We start from the raw sequence: 21,176 nt of genomic DNA, 5'->3' as shown, positions 1-21,176 counted from the left end.
AGTCACCAGGTTTCTAGCTGACGCCATAACTAGTAGGCCAGACCTACTCTTTAAAAAAGACTATCAACAAAATCAGAATTCTATAACTATATAGACACAAGAACAGTTTTTTCCCGAACGCCATCACTCTACTAAACAAATAATTCCCTCAAAACTGTCAGACTTTCTACTAAATCTGCACTTCTATTCTACTAGTTTTTCTCATCATTCCTTTCACCCATTTCCTCCCATGTTGACTGTATGACTGTAACTTGTTGCTTATATCCTAAGATTTTTATTAATATTGCTTCTTCATTGCTTATTTGACCCCCATGACAATCATTAAGTGTTGTACCACATGATTCTTGACAAATGTATATTTTATTTTATGTACGTTGAGAGCATATGCACCAAGACAAATTCCTTGTGTGTCCAATCACACTTGGCCAATAAAAATTCTATTCTATTCTATTCTATTCTATATGGAAAAGGGTGATATTTACCATCCTGAATTATTTTAATAAATGTGTGTCATTCAACAATACATCCAACTTGAAGCATTTTGAAACCAGTCATGCTTTTAATACTGCAGAAATCTAACTTATTCCTGATCAGCAAAGAGTTATTGATTCTTTAATCTGCAACATTCAGGAAATCAAATGGATGAGAAGACTGACGGCATAAAAAGACCTCATGGTCCATCTAGTCTGCCCTTATACTATTTCCTGTGTTTTATCTTAGGATGGATCTATGTTTATCCCAGGCATGTTTAAATTCAGTTACTGTGGATTTACCAACCACGTCTGCTGGAAGTTTGTTCCAAGCATCTACTACTCTTTCAGTCAAATAATATTTTCTCACGTTGCTTCTGATCTTTCCCCCAACTAACTTCAGATTGTGTCCCCTTGTTCTTGTGTTCACTTTCCTATTAAAAACACTTCCCTCCTGAACCTTATTTAACCCTTTAACATATTTAAATGTTTCGATCATGTCCCCCCCCTTTTCCCTCTTCATGCTTGTTATACCTCTAGCTATGCAGCCAAGCATCCTACTTGCTTTTCCTACTGCCCGACCACACTGCTCACCCATTTTAATCAGGTTTAATCAGAAAAAATTGAGGTGCAAGATCTATTTAGTGCCAGAAAAATGTGCCACAACGAGGGAGCTGCCTCAGTAATCATGGAAACAAACTAATCAGAGCAATAAACATACGTCCCAAAATAATATTTGATAATAGATTTCCAGCCAGAGTCATTTTGATATAAGGTGGGTGGCAAATAAATTTAATAAATAAACAATGTTGCTTTTACCTGGACAGGTAACCTTTGGCACTGTAGTACGAGGAGGTCTCCGTTGCATCCCCAGCTGTATCATAGTCTGTGCTGGTTACTAGTGAATGGTAAAAAGAGGATTTTAGGGGAAACATTTCTCAATTTCAGCCACTTTATGGTCAGTGGACCTCAACTCTCAGAATTCCATGGTTAATTGAAAAAGACTGTTTTAGAGCAATACTTCTCAAAAACAACAAAAGAGAAGGTGGACAATTGTGCAAGAACCAAGGAAGTTCTGATCAGCAATTTTAAGAAAAGAAAGACAAAGAAAGAAAGGAAGGAAGGAAGGAAGGAAAGGAAGGAAGGAAGGAAAGAAAGGAAGAAAGAAAGAAAGAAAGAAAGAAAGAAAGAAAGAAAGAAAGAAAGAAAGAAAGAAAGAAAGAAGGGAGGGAGGAAAACTGGAGATAGGAGGAGAAAAAGTGGAAGAGAGAGGGAGGGGAAAGAAACATAGAAACATAGAAGTCTGACGGCAGAAAAAGACCTCATGGTCCATCTAGTCTGCCCTTATACTATTTTCTGTATTTTATCTTAGGATGGATATATGTTTATCCCAGGCATGTTTAAATTCAGTTACTGTGGATTTATCTACCACATCTGCTGGAAGTTTGTTCCAAGGATCTACTACTCTTTCAGTAAAATAATATTTTCTCATGTTGCTTTTGATCTTTCCCCCAACTAACTTCAGATTGTGTCCCCTTGTTCTTGTGTTCACTTTCCTATTAAAAACACTTCCCTCCTGGACCTTATTTAACCCTTTAATATATTTAAATGTTTCGATCATGTCCCCCCTTTTCCTTCTGTCCTCCAGACTATACAGATTGAGTTCATTAAGTCTTTCCTGATACGTTTTATGCTTAAGACCTTCCACCATTCTTGTAGCCCGTCTTTGGACCCGTTCAATTTTGTCAATATCTTTTTGTAGGTGAGGTCTCCAGAACTGAACACAGTATTCCAAATGTGGTCTCACCATCATTCTATATAGTGGGATCATAATCTCCCTCTTCCTGCTTGTTATACCTCTAGCTATGCAGCCAAGCATCCTACTTGCTTTCCCTACCGCCTGACTGCACTGTTCACCCATTTTGAGACTGTCAGAAATCACTACCCCTAAATCCTTTTCTTCTGCAAAAGGGAGGGAGGGAGGGAGCAAAAGGGAGGGAGGGAGGGAGGGAGGAAAAGTAGAGGGAGGGAGGGAGGAAAGAAAAGGGAGGAGGAAGGAAGGAAGGAAGGAAAGGAGGAAGGAAGGGAGGAAGGAAGGAAGGAAGGAAAGGAGGAAGGAAGGAAAGAAGGAAAGGAGGAAGGAAGGGAGGGAGGGAGGGAGGAAGGGAGGAAGGAAAGGAGGAAGGGAGGGAGGGAGGGAGGAAGGGAGGAAGGAAGGGAGGAAGGAAGGAAGGAAGGAAGGAAGGAAGGAAGGAAAGAAGGAAAAACTTTTGAACAACCATTTCCCGCATTCCAGCTTTTGACTCACGGTCCACTCGTAGCTCGGCTTTAGTTGAAGACACCCCCATGCTGTTTTCAGCCACGCAGCGGTAGACCCCCATGTCAAGAGGGACCACCGCTGTGATGATCAGCTGATGACATCCTTCCTGGTCCTCATTGATCATGTAGTGGTCATCCTCTTCAAGAACACGGCCATCTTTAAACCACCGGACAGTCGGCATTGGCTTGCCAATCACCACACAATCGAAACTGACCGGGTAGCCCTCCTGCACCTCTTGGTTTTGAAGCTCAGTGATGAAGACTGGAGCTAGAATGAATAAAGAACAATAAGAGCAAAACTATATGTCTGCCTTCTCCTTCTCTCCGCAAACCTCACTCACTTCTAGCACTAATTGCGTTCTTTAGCCGGGTCAAGAAAACAGCCAAGATCAGAGAGCCCTTAGGATCCCACAGTTCCTTCTCCTCTTTTTCCTCCTAATTTTCTTCTTCCTTCTCCTTCTTTTCTATCTACTGCTCCTTCACCTGTTCCTTCTCCTTTAAAATCTGGTCCGAGTCTCCCACCGAACAGGATAGCGAAAATATTCCCTAAGACATCTCCACTATGTTGGAAATGTAAGGAAGAAATAGGTTCCTATTATCATCAATGGTGGATGTGTAGTAAAGTTAAGCTTTATTGGAAAATGATAGAAAGAATAATAAAAGAAATAGTAAGACAGGAGATAGAAAAAACCCCGGAATTTTATTTACTGGGCATAACCAATCAGAAATATAAGAAAGAAATTCTACATCTAGTCATTCATATTTTGACAGCGGCCAGGATAGTATATGTGCAAAATTGGAAAGGGGAAAACGTTCCCAAAGAAGAGGAGGTTATTAAGAAAATATTAGACTGCGCCGAAATGGATATGATGACAAGACGGTTAATGACCAAGAGGAAACTGAATTTTATGAGATATGGAACAAAGTGTATGTAAGGATAAATAAGAAGAAAAACTAAAAGTAAAAAGAATAAGAGAATTGCATAAGTAGGGATATGACTTAAAAGTTATGTTAGAAGTAGTTTATATATGAAGACTTACTATATAAAGTAAAACAAATTTCTTGATTTAAAGTGTTTTTAATGTATTCTTTTTTCTGTATTGAAATTTTACTTCTAGAATAAGCGGGGAAAATGCAACCCCATTTCTATGTTAAATGTATGTTTGTCAGTTTTGTCTATTTTATGAAAATTAATAAAATTTATTGGGAAAAAAATAAAAATAAAATCTGGTCCGGCTTCAAGCAGGGTACCCTATACCAGTTCAGACAAATGGTTGTCCAGTCTCTTCTTGAAAATCTCCAGTGACGGGAGCACCCACAACTTCTGGAGGCAAGTTGTTCTGCAGATGGATTGCTCTCATTGCTGGGAGGTTTCTCTGTACTCTGTGTTGTGTGTTCTCCTGTTCAACTTGGGGATTTTTCAGATTCTGATTCAGAAAGTGGTTATGAATTAGTGGCAGGGCCTGATTTAGAGGCAGAAGACGTAGCAATGAGACCAACCACAGGACGTTTCTATGGGTTCAGATTCAAGTGAAGGAGAAGCACATGCTAGATGGGTAAATCCTTATTTCAAACGTTTGCAGAGGTGAAGAGAGCAAGTGTCAGGAAGAAATATTAAAGAGAGGAACGGGTTAATTAATTAAGTAATTAATTCGTCACGTTCAGGTTTCAGGAGAAGAGAAGAGTTGAGTCATCAATCTGCCATTAAAAAATATGGAGGGTTTTTTCAAGCAGCTCCGAATGTAAGCTAGGCCTTGTGTGCTTTTAATTGCAGTTTTTATGACTCTGGGCTAACTCTGACTAGTCCTAAATCTTAGAATGACTTGTGGAATGTTTTAATGATTTTGATGTTGCCTTGCATACTGAAGTTTAAGATAAGAGATTAGCGCTGCATGCCGAGATGATTGTGTGGAACAAAGGAAAGAAAAGTAAAGATGATGTGGTGTTTTACAAATATATGCATTTAGCAATCCTTTATTCCAATTATCAGTGGCCTTAGCCGGAGACAAGTACTCATTACTTCTAATGTCCTGCCTTCAGGGGCTTCGGAAAATAGGTTCACCCTTCTCTTATTTGTAATATTCCTTCAAGTATTGGACAGTTGCTATTGCTGATAGTCCTTCTCTTCATTATACTTAACCTACCTAGTTCCCTCAATTATTCTTTATATTAGCATCCAGACCCCTGATCTTTGTTTGTTTATTTACAAACACAGAAACATAGAAGATTGGCAGCAGAAAAAGACCTCGGGGTCCATCTAGTCTGCCCTTATACTATTTCCTGTATTTTATCTTAGGATGGATCTATGTTTATCCTAGGCATGTTTGAATTCAGTTCCTGTGGATTTACCAAACACGTCTGCTGGAAGTTTGTTCCAAGCATCTACTACTCTTTCAGTAAAATAATGTTTTCTCATGTTGCTTTTGATCTTTCCCCCAACTAACCTTAGATTGTGCCCTCCTTGTTCTTGTGTTCACTTTCCTATTAAAAACACTTCCCTCCTCAACCTTTAACATATTTAAATGTTTCGATCGTGTCCCCCCTTTGCCTTCTGTCCTCCAGACTATACAGATTGAGTTCGTGAAGTCTTTCCTGATCAGTTTTATGCTTAAGACCTTCCACCATTTTTGTAGCCCTTCTTTGGACCTGTTCAATTTTATCAATATCTTTTTGTAGATGAGGTCTCCAGAACTGAACACAGTATTATTCCAAATGGGGTCTCACCAGCGCTCTATACAGCGGGATCACAATCTCCCTCTCCCTGCTTGTTATACCTCTAGCTATGCAGCCAAGCATCCTACTTGCTTTCCCTACCACCTGACTGCACGGTTCACCCTTTTTGAGACTGTCAGAAATCACTACCCTTAAATCCTTCTCTTCTGAAGTTTTTGCTAGCACAGAACAGAATTTATTTATTTTATTTCATTTTATTTTATTTATCTATTTGTCAAACATGTATAGGATAGTAGTTTGAATAAACATAAGTAAAAAGTAATGATAAAAAAAGAACAGTAGGACAGGGACGGTAGGCACAGTGGCGCTCTTATGCACACCCCTTATGTACGCTCTTCTTTGCACTCTTTCTATGGTCTCGCCACCTTTTTTGTACCGTAGTAACCAGAATTGTAATAGCAATAACACTTAGACTTATATACCGCTTCATAGAGCCTTTAGAGCCCTCGCTAAGCAGCTTACAGAGTCAACATATTACCCTCCAACAATCATGTTGGTCATGACCTTTAAAACCCTACATAGCATTGGACCAGATTACCTCCGGAACTGCCTACTACCACACGAATCCCAGCAACCGATAAGATCCCACAGAGTTGGCCTTCTCCGGGTCCCGTCGACTAAACAATGTCGTTTGGCGGGCCCCAGGAGAAGAGCCTTCTCTGTGGCGGCTCCGGCCCTCTGGAACCAACTCCCCCCGGAGATTAGAACTGCCCCCACCCTCCTTGCCTTAGTAAACTTTTGAAAACTCATCTATGTTGCGAGGCATGGGGGAGTTAAGATATTCCTTCCCCCTAGGCCATTACAAGTTTTGCATGGTATGTTTGTGTGTATGTCTGGTTTTATAATAGGGGTTTTAGTTGTTTTATTAATTGGATTGTTGCATGTTGTTTTTTTATCGTTGTTAGCCGCCCCGAGTCTACGGAGAGGGGCGGCATACAAATCCAATAAATAAATAAATAAATCTGGGTACTCATTTTACCCACCTCAGAAGAATGGAAGGCTGAGTCAACCTTGAGCCTGGTGAGATTCGAACTGGTGAACTACAGCCGGCAGTCAGCAGAAGCAGCTTGCAGTACTGCAGTCTAACCACTGCTTAATTTTACACAATATTCCAGGTAAGGTCTCATCAGTACAGTGTAAAGCAGTACTAACACTTCACCTTAAACTGATTTATTGGTACATGTGCCTATGTGTAGAAATCTTCTCAACTAAGAGTTAGTACCTGCTAGGAGTTAGATAAGGGTCAATAGAATTCGAGGGAGATTGGACTCAGTCCACTTGTAATTACATAGAAATTCTAGGCTGATGACTTTTTTGACCCTGCCACAAGGTCCTGCCATCCCTCCTACAAAACCTTGTGTACTTACCAGTATCAGAGGTCAGCAATGTAGGCGGTGGCCGTTGAACCAAAGTCCGCAACTGTCCCGCAGGAGTCGAAGTGGCTTTCCCAATACGCAACTCTATCTTCTTAGGACCCTGGTCCAAAATGTCAATCTCACAGGAATACCCATAGCAGCAAACATCTCCCGAAACCGGCCTGCAGCTGTTTTGGCCTCCGTGTGAATTTCAAACTTGATGTAGATGTAGCGTTCGTCTTCACGGTAGGTCTGACGATCCCTTGCCTCAATCATCTCTCCCTCGTCTGCGCTGACAAACAGTTCCTCGTCGGCGTCAGAAATCTCGGTGGTGATTTTGGATTGAACAGCTTGTGGAGTCTCCGTCCCGCTTTACGGAAAGCGTCGTCCAGTTCGCTGCCGGACGAGCTCTCTGATTCGCTGTCGGGAAGCTTCTGGCAGGTTTCGCTTTGCGAGAAGGTGCCTGAGGTTGGATGGTCACTTTGGCACTGTGGGAGACCTTGCCAAATTTATTGGAGGCTTCGCAGGTGTACTTGCCCTTGTCGTTGATTTCCACGCCGGCGATAATCAAGGAACAAGTCCCGTCGTTGTAATTGTCGATGTGATAATGCCGCCCGTCCTTAATTTCATTCCCGTCTTTCAGCCAACTGACCGTCATGTCTGTTTTGCTGTGGGCTATGCACTCCAGGTGAAGGGTGTCTCCTATCTTGACCACAAAGTCCTTGAAGGTCTCGGCAAAGACCGGACGCTCGTGCTGTTTGATTTCCTTCCTCACTTTGTAGCCTTTGAAGGCCGCTTGGATTTTGACAGCAGCTTGAGACATGGAAGGGTCCTCCAAGTCCCCTTCGGTGATCTCCATCTCGGGTGACTCTGCATGAGGAGAGGGTTCCTCACCGGCCTCCCGCTGGTCTTGAGATACTTTCTCTACGGCTTTGCGACTGACGCTCACGGTGGTGGACCCAGCCTTCTTAAGGTAGGTGATCAAGGAAGGCGTGCCAGCTCTGGATTCGTCATCTGAACTTGTGATGGAGAAATCTGCTTCTCCAGCCTTCGCAGATTCGTCGCAAGTAGAGTATTCCTCGGAGTAGTATTGGGTTATCTCCACTTCCTCTTTCTTCCTCTTCTGAAGCTTGTCATCTTCTTCGGGCAGTTCACTGATGGAGTCCAAGGTCGGCTCGCGACTCATCCTCCGCTTCTTGGCCAGGGCTTCCCACAGAAGGTGGAGGTCCCCTTCCTGAGCAGCTTCGGGGGGCAAGCTGGGTTGGACCTCTTCATCCGCTAACTTCGCTGGCTCTGTAGAGATTGGTGCTTCCCCAGCAGCTTCTTTCAACCTCGACACTGGAGAAACTAAGAAATGAAATGGTGAGATTATTATTAGGCAGTCGGGATACGGCAACTTCTAGACATAAAAGAAAAATGTACAGGATAATCTAAGCTTTGCAAATCCCCATTCAACAGATTTTAGAATCAAGCAATCAATAATCAATCAATTACTTAATCTGGATTAATATAGTACAGGTAGTCCTAGATTACGACCATAACTGACCCAAATTTCCATTGTTGAGCAATGTTAGTACAGGGTACATGGTTGTTAGGGATTGCCATTGTAAACTGCATATTGTACACTTGTACCAAACCTGTACTTAAAGAGTTAATGTGCACTTAAAGAGTTAATTTGTACTTGAAGAGTTAGTATTCAAGGCTGTTTCGTCACTTCCTCATTGAAGCTATAAAAGCTCATTATTCTGCTCAGTTATTTCCTTTTACTTTTGCTTAACAACCTCAGCAAAAATATCCTAAAATGGAACGGAACTCACAATAACCTTTTTGCTAAGCAACAGAAGTTCTGGTCCTAGTTATGCTTGTCTCTGATAGTTAATGACCCAAATACAATTATGTGACTTGTTGTAAGTCGATAATTACCTGTGTGAATTCTAACTTACCATCAATCAAAAGATTGGCAGACGTTTTGATTTCAGGCGAGGCCATGCAGGTGTAGGATCCTTGTTCTTCAGATTTGAAATCGTGGATGATGAGTGTCTGTTGTTTGCCTTTGGAGATGACTTCATATCGTCCTCCAGGTTGATTGGCTCTTTCCCTTTGACCCAAATCACCTCTTGGGTCACGCTGGACAATTCGCACTGCAACGTGGCCTTCTCTCCTTGCGTGGCAGACTGGTCAACCAAAGGCTGAGTGACTTCAACGGGTTCTAAAACACACAGAAAACCAAATTACAGGTAATCTTCAACTTGCAACCATTGTTTACAAATGGTTGCCTAAAATGTTTTAGAGAACCATTTGTAGCCTTTCAAAGTTACAACAGCACTGAAAAAAAATGACATATGACTGTTTTTTCACACATTTGACCACTGCGGTAACCCCACAATCATGGGATCAAAATTCAGGCACTTGGCAACTGGTTCGTATCTCATACAAAGAAAATGTAGAAAGGTTTACCTGCAAGTACACTTGCGCATTTACAGTAGTAAAAGTATGAAGAAAGGAAAAAGGAAGAAAGAAAGAAAGGAAGGAAGAAGAGAGAGAGAGAAAGAAAGGAGGGAGGGAAGAAAAAAGAAAAGACAAAGAGAGAGAGAGAGAGAAAGAAAGAAAGAAAGAGGGAGGGAGGGACAAAGAAAGGAAGGGAGGGAGGGAGGGAGGACGGAGGGAGAAAGGAAGGAGGGAGGGACGGAGGGAGGGAGGGAGGAAGGAAGGAAGGAAGGAAGGAAGGAAGGAAAGATTGACTATCAAGAAATCACTGACCACTTCCACCAACATTGACAGGGAAATTGACCACTCCCTTCTAGTACTGATGATGTTACCTACTTAGTAACAAAATGTCTGCAAAAACTCCACCAAGCTTGGAAGGAAGGGAGGGAGGGAGGACAAAGGAAGGGAGGAAGGAACGAAGGAAAAAGAAGAGAGAGAGAGAGAGAGAGAAAGAAAGAAAGAAAGAAGGAGGGACAAAGGAAGGGAGGGAGGGAGGTACAAAGGAAGGGAGAAGGAAGGAAGGAAAAAGAAAGAGAGAAAGAAAGAAAGAAAGAAAGAGGGAGGGACAAAGGAAGGAAGGGAGGGAGGGAGGACAAAGGAAGGGAGAAGGAAGGAAGGAAAAGAAAGAGAGAGAGAGAGAAAGAAAGAGAAAGAAAGAAAGAAAGAAAGAAAGAGGAGGGACAAAGGAAGGAAGGAAGGAAGGAAGGAAGAAGGGAGGGAGGAGGGAGGGACAAAGGAACGGAGAAGGAAGGAAGGAAAAAGAAAGAAAGAAAGAGAGACAGAGAGAAAGAAAGAAAGAAAGAAAGAGGGTGGGAGGGACAAAGGAAGGAAGGAAGGGAGGGAGGGAGGGAGAGACAAAGGAAGGGAGAAGGAAGAAAGGAAAAAGAAAGAGAGAAAGAAAGAAAGAGGGAGGGACAAAGGAAGGAAGGAAGGAAGGAAGGAAGGAAGAAGGGAGGGAGGGAGGGAGGGACAAAGGAACGGAGAAGGAAGGAAGGAAAAAGAAAGAAAGAAAGAAAGAGAGACAGAGAGAAAGAAAGAAAGAGGGTGGGAGGGACAAAGGAAGGAAGGGAGGGAGGGAGGGAGAGACAAAGGAAGGGAGAAGGATGAAAGGAAAAAGAAAGAGAGAAAGAAAGAAAGAGGGAGGGACAAAGGAAGGAAGGGAGGGAGGGACAAAGGGAGGGAGAAGGAAGGAAGGAAAAAGAAAGAGAGAGAGAGAGAGAGAAAGAAAAAGAAAGAGTGCAAAGGACAAGATACAAAAGAATAGAAAGTAGAAAACACAAAAAATAAAAAAGTAAAAGTATAGTGGAGATTGAAAATGGTGATTTTCACCATCACAACTATTGCTGTATATCCTCTCTTGGTTTGCAACCAATGATTTCTTTATTCCATATCCCATTTTTTAATCTATAGACAAATCCATAAAGCAATATTTTTTTAGTCCTCGGTCAGCAGAAAATCTGTTAAAGGTTGCCAGAAAAAACAACACATTTTATTTTAAGCCTGGTCAAATAAACCAAATCTATAAGCCTTCATTTTACTTCTAAAAGTCTTAATCCTTAGTCCACTCAAGTATTGTACAATCTAATTTTTTTTAAAAAAAATTCTTCGTCCAGCCCTCTTATTGGACCTCCAAGGTCCCTTCCAATTCTGTCATTCTGTTATTCTTCTTTGTCCTTTCTCACAAGATTATTTAAACCTTTAACAAGCTTCTTTTGTAAATCCTATATATGTGAATCCAATTATCCATGTCACTCTCTTGGTGAATTGTTTGTATTTCTCCTTTGATTTTAAAACATCAAGTGAGTTAAAACATCAAGTATGATATCCTTTCCATTTCATTTTCATACCAGTAACTGTCATTGCCACTAGTCATGTTTGTCTTGTGAACTAATATTCTTCATCTACTACTGTTTCCAAAACATTTTTGAACACTTGTTTATTTTATCCTATTTTTCCACAGAAGCAGACCTCACTACTGACATTTTTATTACTAACTTATAATTCCATTTTTCAAAAATGCCTTTAATATTTTCAATATTAATTTTTGTTTGCATCATTTTATATGTTCCAGTTAATTAGTTGTGAAGATGGACAATTTAGAAATGGGGGGGAAAAGAACAAACAAAAGGTATGTAGCTCCCCCCGGTGTCCAATATTTTAAAATGCTTTTCTTTATTATTATTATTATTATTATTATTATTATTATTATTATTATTATTTATTACACTTGTATGCCGCCCCTCCCCGAGGACCCGGAGTGGCTCACAACATGCAATACAAACAACAAATCTAATAGTTAAAAACAATAAGCTAAAATCCCGTTGTGTAAAAAAACCCAGTCTACTCAATCACATACACACATAACATTTAACGCTCAGAGAAGAAGGGGGCATGATCTATCTGCCCCATGCCTGGCGACATAGGTGGGTCTTAAGGGTCTTGCGAAAGGCGGAGGTAGTGCGAATCTCCAGAGGGAGCTGATTCCAAACGGCCGGGGTCACCACAGAGAAGGCCCCGGCAGACGACATTGTTATTTGGGATCTTATCGGCCGCTGGGATTTGTGCGGCATTATGTCTTGCAATAATCCAAACAAATCTTATCTCCCATCAGAAGGATTTTTTATAATTAATTTAAAAATATTATTCTAAAATCTTATTCTAAATGCATTTGGTCCCTTAATCTATTTAGAATTTTCTAAGAAAACAGTCACAGCTGTTTGCAAATTTAATTTTGATAGATAGTGCTCCATGTGGTTATTTTGCATCAGTCCTATCCTGTACGTAAGTTGCAAAAAAACAGTTACAGTGATACCTCGTCTTACAAACACCTCGTCATACAAACTTTTCGAGATACAAACCCGGGGTTTAAGATTTTTTTGCCTCTTCTTACAAACTATTTTCACCTTACAAACCCACCGCCGCCGCTGGGATGCCCCGCCTCTGGACTTCCGTTGCCAGCGAAGCACCTGTTTTTGCGATGCTGCGATTTCACTGATGCTCCCTTCGCTGGGAAACCCCACCTCCAGACTTCCGTTGCCAGCGAAGCGCTCATTTTTGCGATGCTGGGATTCCCCTGCAGCATCGCAAAAACACAGAAGTCTGGAGGTGGGGTTTCCCATGGAGGGGAGCCTAAGGGGAATCCCAGCAGCGCAAAAGCGGGCCCTTCGGCTGGCAAAAGGGGTGAGTTTTGGGCTTGCACGCATTAATAGCTTTTCCATTGATTCCTATGGGAAACATTGTTTCGTCTTACAAACTTTTCACCTTATGAACCTCGTCCCATAACCAATTAAGTTTGTAAGACAAGTTATCACTGTACCTGTTCCAACTTACCTATGACGGTTAATTTTGCAGTCACAATGGCATCTCTGGCAGCGAAGGTTATCTCCCCAGAGTGGAGAAGCTGAGCTTTCTTTAAGATGAGTCTGTAGGTATTTCCTTCAACTTCAGTTCCCCAATTTTCGTCCGGTTGGATGTCTATGTCATTAAGATACCAGGCAATCTCATGGACGGGTACTGCTTCACTTAACACACAGCTGAAGATGGCTTGTTTACCGGCGCAGACAGTGACATCTGCCAGTGGCTGCAAGAATTCCAATCTCCATCCTGAAACGATCAGAAATGACAATCCTTTCAAAACAAGGAAGAAATTGAGAGGTTGGGAAACTTTGGGGATGTTTTTGTAAAAAACCCAGAAATGCAGATAGACCTTGACCTGCAGCAGCTTTTTTTAGTGACCATACAAATTTATTTATTTATATATTTATTTATTTATTAGATTTGTATGCCGCCCCTCTCCGCAGAATCAAGGCGGCTCACAACAACAATAAAACAGTGTACAATGAACAAATCTAATATTTAAAAAATATCTAAAAACCCATTATTTTAAAAAACATACAACATAAGCATACCATACATAAAACTATATAAGCCTGGGGGAAATGTCTCAATTCCCCCATGCCTGACGGCAGAGGTGGGTTTTAAGGCGTTTGCGAAAGGCGAGGAGGGTGGGGGCAATCCTAATCTCTGGGGGGAGCTGGTTCCAGAGGCTTGGGGCCGCCACAGAGAAGGTTCTTCCCCTGGGTCCCGCCAGACGACATTGTTTAGTCGACGGGACCCGGAGAAGGCCAACTCTGTGGGACCTAACCGGTCGCTGGGATTCGTGCAGCAGAAGGCGGTCCTGGAGATATTCTGGTCCGATGCCATGAAGGGCTTTATAAGTCATAACCAACACTTTGAATTTATGATTGAATTATAGTACAATACCATAATTAATTTTCCAGGGTCCTCAACCTGCTGCCTGTGGACTAGAACTGGACTCTGCCATGGCAAAAACTGAGCTTTTTTAAAATATATATATATATTACAATTTTACAACAGCGCTGAATAAAGGGATTTATGAACATTTTTCAAACTTATGACCATTGTAGCATCCTCATGATCACAGGATCAAATTCAGATGCTTAGAAACTAATTCATATTTATGACAGCCATAGTTTTCCAAGGTCATAAAGTGGCGTAAAATTTTCATATGTCTCTTTTAGCAACAGAAATTCTGGACTCAATTATGGTCGTAAGTCGAAGGCTACATGTACATGAAAATGGATCCTATTTCCTGGCTGTTTGGTCATGTATGCTTACTGCTATGTATACATAACAGCTATGTTTGTTTAATGTGGTTACTGCTACTTTTTTATTATCTTAGAATGTTTTTAGTATTTTAATTGTGATTTTTTTAAAAACATAGAAACATAGAAGACTGATGGCAGAAAAAGACCTCATGGTCCATCTAGTCTGCCCTTATACTATTTCCTGTATTTTATCTTACAATGGATCTATGTTTATCCCAGGCATGTTTACATTCAGTTCCTGTGGATTTACCAACCACGTCTGCTGGAAGTTTGTTCCAAGGATCTACTACTCTTTCAGTGAAATAATATTTTCTCACGTTGCTTTTGATCTTTCCCCCAACTAACTTCAGATTGTGCCCCCTTGTTCTTGTGTTCACTTTCCTATTAAAAACACTTCCCTCCTGGACCTTATTTAACCCTTTAACGTATTTAAATGTTTCGATCATGTCCCCCCTTTTCCTTCTGTCCTCCAGACTATACAGATTGAGTTCATTAAGTCTTTAAGAAATTGTAAACTATCCAGTTAATGACTGAGATGGGTAGCTATAGAAAAGTAGTCCTTCCCGTACAACAGTTTGCTCAATGACCGCTTGGAATTGCAATGAAATCATGACCCTTTTCCACACTTACGGCCAATGCAACATCCCCATGGTCACATGATCAGAATGCCTGGTGACCAATTCAGGACAAATAAATGGAAATATTTCTTCACCAAGGGGGTCGTTGGTTGATGGAACCAGGTAGCTCTGTTTTCGCTATTGGTGAGCAATGTGGCTCGAACCGGGTAGGAACCTGATAATGATGGAGTCAGATGATCCTCTTGTGAGACCTTCTGACAACTCAATGGGGGAATCCAGATTCACTTAACAACAGTGTTATTACAGTAATTCTTTATTACCGTATTTTTCAGTGTATAAGATGCATCAGAGTATCAGGCGCACTTTAGTTTTCGGGAAGGATAAAAGGGAAAAGAATCTGCTTACCAGGTATTCATCTGGCTAGCATTCTTAGCCAGCACATTATTTTATCCCTTAGTTAGGGCTTTAAAAAATCTTATTTGGAGAGAGTAACAATGAAAGAGCTTGCAAGCTAGTAAGAGCTGGGAACATCGTTAGAACCAGGTTAGGTCTGAAAAGAAACATTCGGAGCAAGTTAGACCAATAGGGGGGAAAACCTGCAAAGACTTAGAGCTTGGAAAATATTCTTTGCAGAGAGTAACAATGAAAGAGCTTGCAAGCTAGTAAGAGCTGGGAACATCGTTAGAACCAGGTTAGGTCTGAAAAGAAACATTCGGAGCAAGTTAGACCAATAGGGGGGAAAACCTGCAAAGACTTAGAGCTTGGAAAATATTCTTTGCAGAGAGTAACAATGAAAGAGCTTGCAAGCCAGTAAGAGCTGGGAACATCGTTAGAACCAGGTTAGGGCTGAAAAGAAACATTCGGAGCAAGTTAGACCAATAGGGGGAAAAACCTGCAAAGACTTAGAGCTTGGAAAATATTCTTTGCAGAGAATAACAATGAAAGTGTTTGCAAGCCAGTAAGAGCTGGGAACATCGTTAGAACCAGGTTAGGGCTGAAAAGAAACATTCGGAGCAAGTTAGACCAATAGGGAAAAAAACCTGAAAAGACTTAGAGCTTGGAAAACAGTCTTTGCAGAGAGTAACAATGAAAGAGCTTGCAAGCCAGTAAGAGCTGGGAACATCGTTAGAACCAGGTTAGGGCTGAAAAGAAACATTCGGAGCAAGTTAGACCAATAGGGGGAAAAACCTGCAAAGACTTAGAGCTTGGAAAATATTCTTTGCAGAGAGTAACAATGAAAGTGTTTGCAAGCCAGTAAGAGCTGGGAACATCGTTAGAACCAGGTTAGGGCTGAAAAGAAACATTCGGAGCAAGTTAGACCAATAGGGAAAAAAACCTGCAAAGACTTAGAGCTTGGAAAATATTCTTTGCAGAGAGTAACAATGAAAGAGCTTGCAGGCCAGTAAGAGCTGGGAACATTGTTAGCACCTGGTTAGGGCTGGAAAGAAATATTCAGAGCAAGTAGAGAATGAAAAAAAAGAACTACAAAGACAGGGTTTGGAAAATATTCTTCACAAAGAGTAACAGTGAAAGAGCTTGCAAGCTGGTAAGAGTTGGGAAGATCGTTAGCACCTGGTTAGGGCTGGGGGGAAAAACTTATTTGGAGCAAGTTAGACCAATGAAAAAAATCCTGCAAAGAATTAGAGCTTGGAAAACATTCTTCACAAAGAGTAACAATGAAAGAGCCTGCAAGGTAAGAGCTGGGAAAATCATTAGCAGCTAGTTAGGGCTGAAAAAAAAGTTACATTCAGAGTATAAGATGCACCGAAATTATCAGCCTCTTTTAGGGAGGAAAAAGGTATGTCTTGTACTCTGAAAAATACAGCAGTTACTGCAAGGATTCCATTAACAACTGTGGCAAGAAAGGTGATATCTGATTGTCTCATGCAGCAAGATATTGGATCGTCACCTTTTACGGTCAAGAAAGCAGACGTGACCACATCGCTTGCTTGAAAGGTCACCCTGCAGCTGTCTTGGGCTCTGAGGTTCTTTAGAAGCAGGAGATGGCGAAGCCCGTTTTCAAAATAAACCAGTTCCACGTTTTCTGATGTTTTCGCTGGCACATCATCGATCAGCCAGTTATAATTGTAGATTTCTGGCTTGGAAAGATAACACTCAAAGAGGGCTTCGCCTCCTTCCATCGCATCCACGTTCTCCAGGCCCTGGATGACTGTGTTCTTGGCTGTTAGGAGAAAAATAAAATAATAATAATGGAATTAATAATAAAATATAATAATAAATAATAATAAATAATAATAAAGCCCTTCATGGCACCGGACCAGATTATCTCCGGGACCGCCTTCTGCCCCACGAATCCCAGTGACAAGTTAGGTCCCACAGAGTGGGTCTTCTCCAGGTCCCGTCAACTGAACAATGTCGTTTGGCGGGAACTAGGGGAAGAGCCTTCTTTGTGGTGGCCCCGACTCTCTGGAACCAGCTCCCCCCAGAGATTAGAATATCCCCCACCCTCTTTGCCTTTCGTAAGCTCCTAAAAACCCACCTCTGCCATCAGGCATGGGGGAACTGAGATATTCTTTCCCCCTAGGCTTCTACAATTTATGCATGGTATGTTTGTATGTATGATTGGTTTCATAACAAGGGTTTTTAGCTGTTTTTAGTATTGGATTGTCACATGTTGTTTTTAACCACTGTTGTTATCCGCCCCGAGTTCACGGAGAGGGGCGGCATACAAATCCAATTAATAATAATAATAATAATAATAATAATAATAATAATAATAATAGGGATTCAATCCCTGACTTTCCCATCCTCTCCTTCCCATTGTTTGTTTAATGACTGCCTGAAGTTTATTTATTATTTATTTATTTATTTATTAAATTTGTATGCCGCCCCTCTCCGTAGACTTAGGAGGGGTTCTCACACTTACAACCGTTGCAGCCTTCCTACCGTCACATGATCAAAATTCAGGTGCTTGGCAGCTGACTCACAGAGTCCACGCGATCACCCTTTGTGACTTTCTCAGACAGCTTCCAATGAACAGAGTCAACGGAAGCAACCAGATTCACTTAACCACAGTGTGATTTACATAATAATAATAATAATTATTATTATTATTATTATTATTATTATTTAATAATTTATTAGACTTGTTTTCCGCCCCTCTCCGAAGACTCAGGGCAGCTCACAACAGCAATAAAACAGTACAATACAAATTAAATGGTTTAAACTATAACTAAAAACCCGCTATCTTTAAAAAAATAATCAATACTACATAACAACTGTAGTGATTCACTTAACAACCATCATCAAAAAATGAGGCATGACTCATTTAAAAACAGCCTTATTTAGCAACAGAAATTTTGGGCTCAATTATAGTTGTAGGCTGAAGAGTATCTATATAGCATTTAAGTCAGCTGGAAATAATACATATAGGTATTATATATTATATGCATATTATATATTTACATATATTTAATATAAATTATGCATATAATTTATATATTATATATAAAAAGTTATTAAAATATAATATATAATATGTATATACAGTGGTACCTCGTCTTACGAACTTAATTCGTTCTGTGATGTATGATTTTACTTTGACAACAACAACAACACAAGAGCACGCAATAGATACAAACTAAATGTAAATCGCTCCAAACTAGACTGCAGAAAATACGATTTCAGCAATAGAGTGGTCAACGCCTGGAACTCATTACCTGACTCTGTTGTTTCTTCCCCCAACCCCAAAATCTTCAACTTACATTATCTACAATTGACCTCTCCCCTTTTCTAAGAGATCTGTAAGGGGCGTGCATAAGTGCACTTTCGTGCCTAATGTCCCTGTCCCTACTGTCTTTTTTATCTTTTCTCTCTCTACTTTATCCTTATATTATGTTAAACATATTACAATACAATACTATATTTGTATGACAAATAAAATAAAAATAAAATAAACAACTCTATTAAGTCAGGCAGGACTAAAATTCAATGTCTTCTGGTGTTTGGGCCAAAGTCATTCAGCCAGCTTTCATTTCTAAAGTGGACCTAGAACTCACCATCTCCTAGCCTAAATTTCACCAGTTCCTCCCCTAATGGAGGACTAAAACTCACAATCTCCCAGATTCTAACCCGGTTCCTTAATCTCTACTTGATCTTGTCTGGTGCAGAAACTATAAGCATGCAGTGCCATTATGTTTTTTTAATGTCCACAATAAAAGACATAATTTGGTCTTTCTTTTTATCATCACAACAAAAGTGATTTTATTTAAAAATGGGCAGTTGTGTTTTCAAAGCAATCCGGCAGCCAAACATTAAAAAAAATATAATGCAAGCAATGGAATCATTAAAAAATATTAAATAATCTCAGAATAGTAGACAAGGCAAATAACAAAGCATATGTTATAAAATATAACTTTCAAAAGCTTGAGCTCCAAGTAACAGCAGATGACCATTAAGCTAGCAGAAGCACAGAGCATTTACAAACTGTTTTAGGTTGCTCAAATGCATTGCTGAGTTATCCTTACAACAGCCTTGTAAGGTAGGCCAGGATTCTTGTTCTCCTACGGTGTATAAGACAACCGAATTGTTGATGTTGATGTGCGCTAAGAAAACTCTTCATGGCTGCTGGGGACACTTCTCAGCTCTCTGCTTGTGTCTGAATTTATTTTATGAAGTGGTATATAGTGATACCTTGTCTTACGAACTTAATTGGTTCCAGAATGAGGTTCATAAGGTGAAACGTTCGTAAGACGAAACAATGTTTCCCATAGGAATCAATGGAAAAGCGATTAATGTGTGCAAACCCAAAATTCACCCGTTTTGCAGCCGAAGTGCCCGTTTTGGCACTGGTGGGATTCCCCTGAGGCTCCCCTCCATGGGAAACCCCACCTCCAGACTTCCGAGTTTTTGCGATGCTGCAAGGGAATCCCAGCAGGGGAATCCCAGCATCGCAAAAACAGGTGCTTCGCTGGCAACGGACATCCAGAGGTGGGGTTTCCCATGGAGGGGAGCCTCAGAGGAATCCCACCAGCGCCAAAACGGCGGCTTTGGCCGGCAACGGAAGTCCGGAGGTGGGGCATCCCAGCGGCGGCAGGGGTTTCGTAAGGTGAAAATAGTTTGGAAGAGGCGGCAAAAAAATCTTAAATCCCGGGTTCGTATCTCGAAAAGTTCGTATGACGAGGGGTTCGTAAGACAAGGTATCACTGTATTGCCAAAATTAAGGCAGGTAGAAGAAATCAAATAGTGTGTTTGCAAAATACAGGCATTTTCTCAAATGCATCACTTCAAAATTCTCATTGATCATTTGAATTTCTCTGCAACAAGCAAGAGCCTAAAAATTTAATATCAATAAAAAAAATTGTAGCTCAGGATTGAACTGTGGGGTCTTTAGTGCTCTTGGAGCTTGATTATTTTCTTGAAGACATTTCACGACCTAACTAGGTAACATCATCATTGTTACAAGGGAATGAGGTTCTAGCTTCTAGCTCTGATGATGTTACCTAGTTTGGGGATGAAATGTCTGGAAGAAAACCACAAAGCCCAAAGACTCCTAAGGACCCCACAGTCTTCTTCCTCCTCCTCCTCCACTCTGCAAACTGAAGTCCCTTCTAGCACTGATGATATAATCAACTTGGGTTATGAAATGTCTTCAAGAAAACAACCAAGCTAGGAATGCTTCAACAACCCTGCACGAATGCTTATGTTTTCCTGTTCCCCAACATCGGCTATAAGTGTTAGCCAACCCCTTTGTAAAGATCAAATCTCCCCTTGCTCTTTGATCTCCAAAAGCTGGTGGCTTAACCGGTGGAACGACTTTGTGGGTGCTCCAACACTGGAGGTTTTTAAGAAGAGATTGGACAACTTGGAGTGGCATAGGATCTCCTGCTTGGGCAGGGGGTTGGCTTAGAAGACCTTCAAGGTCCCTTCCAACTCTGTTATTCTGGTATTGGTCACCAAAATGGAGCTGGACCTCGTGTCAGCTGCGGCGGCGGCATCCGCACGATCATCTTCTTCCATCGTGGTTGATCTCACCTTGAACGTCAAGCATGGCCACCACTTTGGTGCCTCCCGCTTCGCAAGAGTAAATCCCCGTGTCCCGAGGAAGAGCCGGTTGGATCTTCAGTTTGGCCACGTTCCAGTCCTGCTCAACCACGACTCGCTCGCCGTCTCCCCAAAGAGGCTGGTCATCTTTCTTCCAGAGGGCCTCCACCGGCCGAGAATACTGGCAGACGAACTCCGCGGCCCCGTCTTCTTCCAGAGTTAGGTCCTGCATGGGGCTGACCACTTCAATGGTTGGATCTGTCAACCGATAGGTCAGGTGTTAGTGCAAGCTTGGGGGAACATTTATGGAGACTTTTTTTTTTTTTGCTTTTAAAGAAGGACTCTCAAGTGAGTTGCGTGAAAGCAGGGATCAGAAGCACTCTTTAGTTTGCTAAGATGGCTTAAGGCTTGTTGGGCTCAGCGGTGGAAATGACAGAAGCACGTGGGTTAGCTAAGGAGGCAGCAGGTCACTGGTGACTGAATGGCTGGAAGCAATTTTGCCTTATTTAGAAACCCTACGGACTGCAACTCCCAGAATTCCTCAGCCAGCGTGGAGATTGCAGAGAATTCTGGAAGCTGAACTATTGAGAAAGTTGGTCGGGT

The 21,176-nt window shown here is 41.3% G+C and overlaps 1 protein-coding gene across 1 annotated transcript in view; it reads right to left on the bottom strand.

Annotated features, from left to right (window-relative positions):
* OBSCN (obscurin, cytoskeletal calmodulin and titin-interacting RhoGEF) overlaps positions 1-21,176 on the bottom strand; it is a 334,659-nt gene that overhangs the window by 139,027 nt on the left and 174,456 nt on the right. Inside the window, 11 exon segments of the mRNA XM_070766937.1 lie at positions 1,290-1,368; positions 2,779-3,057; positions 6,890-7,021; positions 7,024-7,221; positions 7,224-7,310; positions 7,313-8,224; positions 8,821-8,964; positions 8,967-9,086; positions 12,695-12,967; positions 16,480-16,752; positions 20,565-20,831. Coding sequence (XP_070623038.1) covers positions 1,290-1,368; positions 2,779-3,057; positions 6,890-7,021; positions 7,024-7,221; positions 7,224-7,310; positions 7,313-8,224; positions 8,821-8,964; positions 8,967-9,086; positions 12,695-12,967; positions 16,480-16,752; positions 20,565-20,831 — 2,764 coding nt within the window.

The sequence above is a fragment of the Erythrolamprus reginae genome, chromosome Z (assembly GCF_031021105.1).
Source record: "Erythrolamprus reginae isolate rEryReg1 chromosome Z, rEryReg1.hap1, whole genome shotgun sequence".
NCBI lineage: Eukaryota > Metazoa > Chordata > Lepidosauria > Squamata > Dipsadidae > Erythrolamprus > Erythrolamprus reginae.
This window is presented reverse-complemented; position numbering and strand designations above follow the sequence as displayed.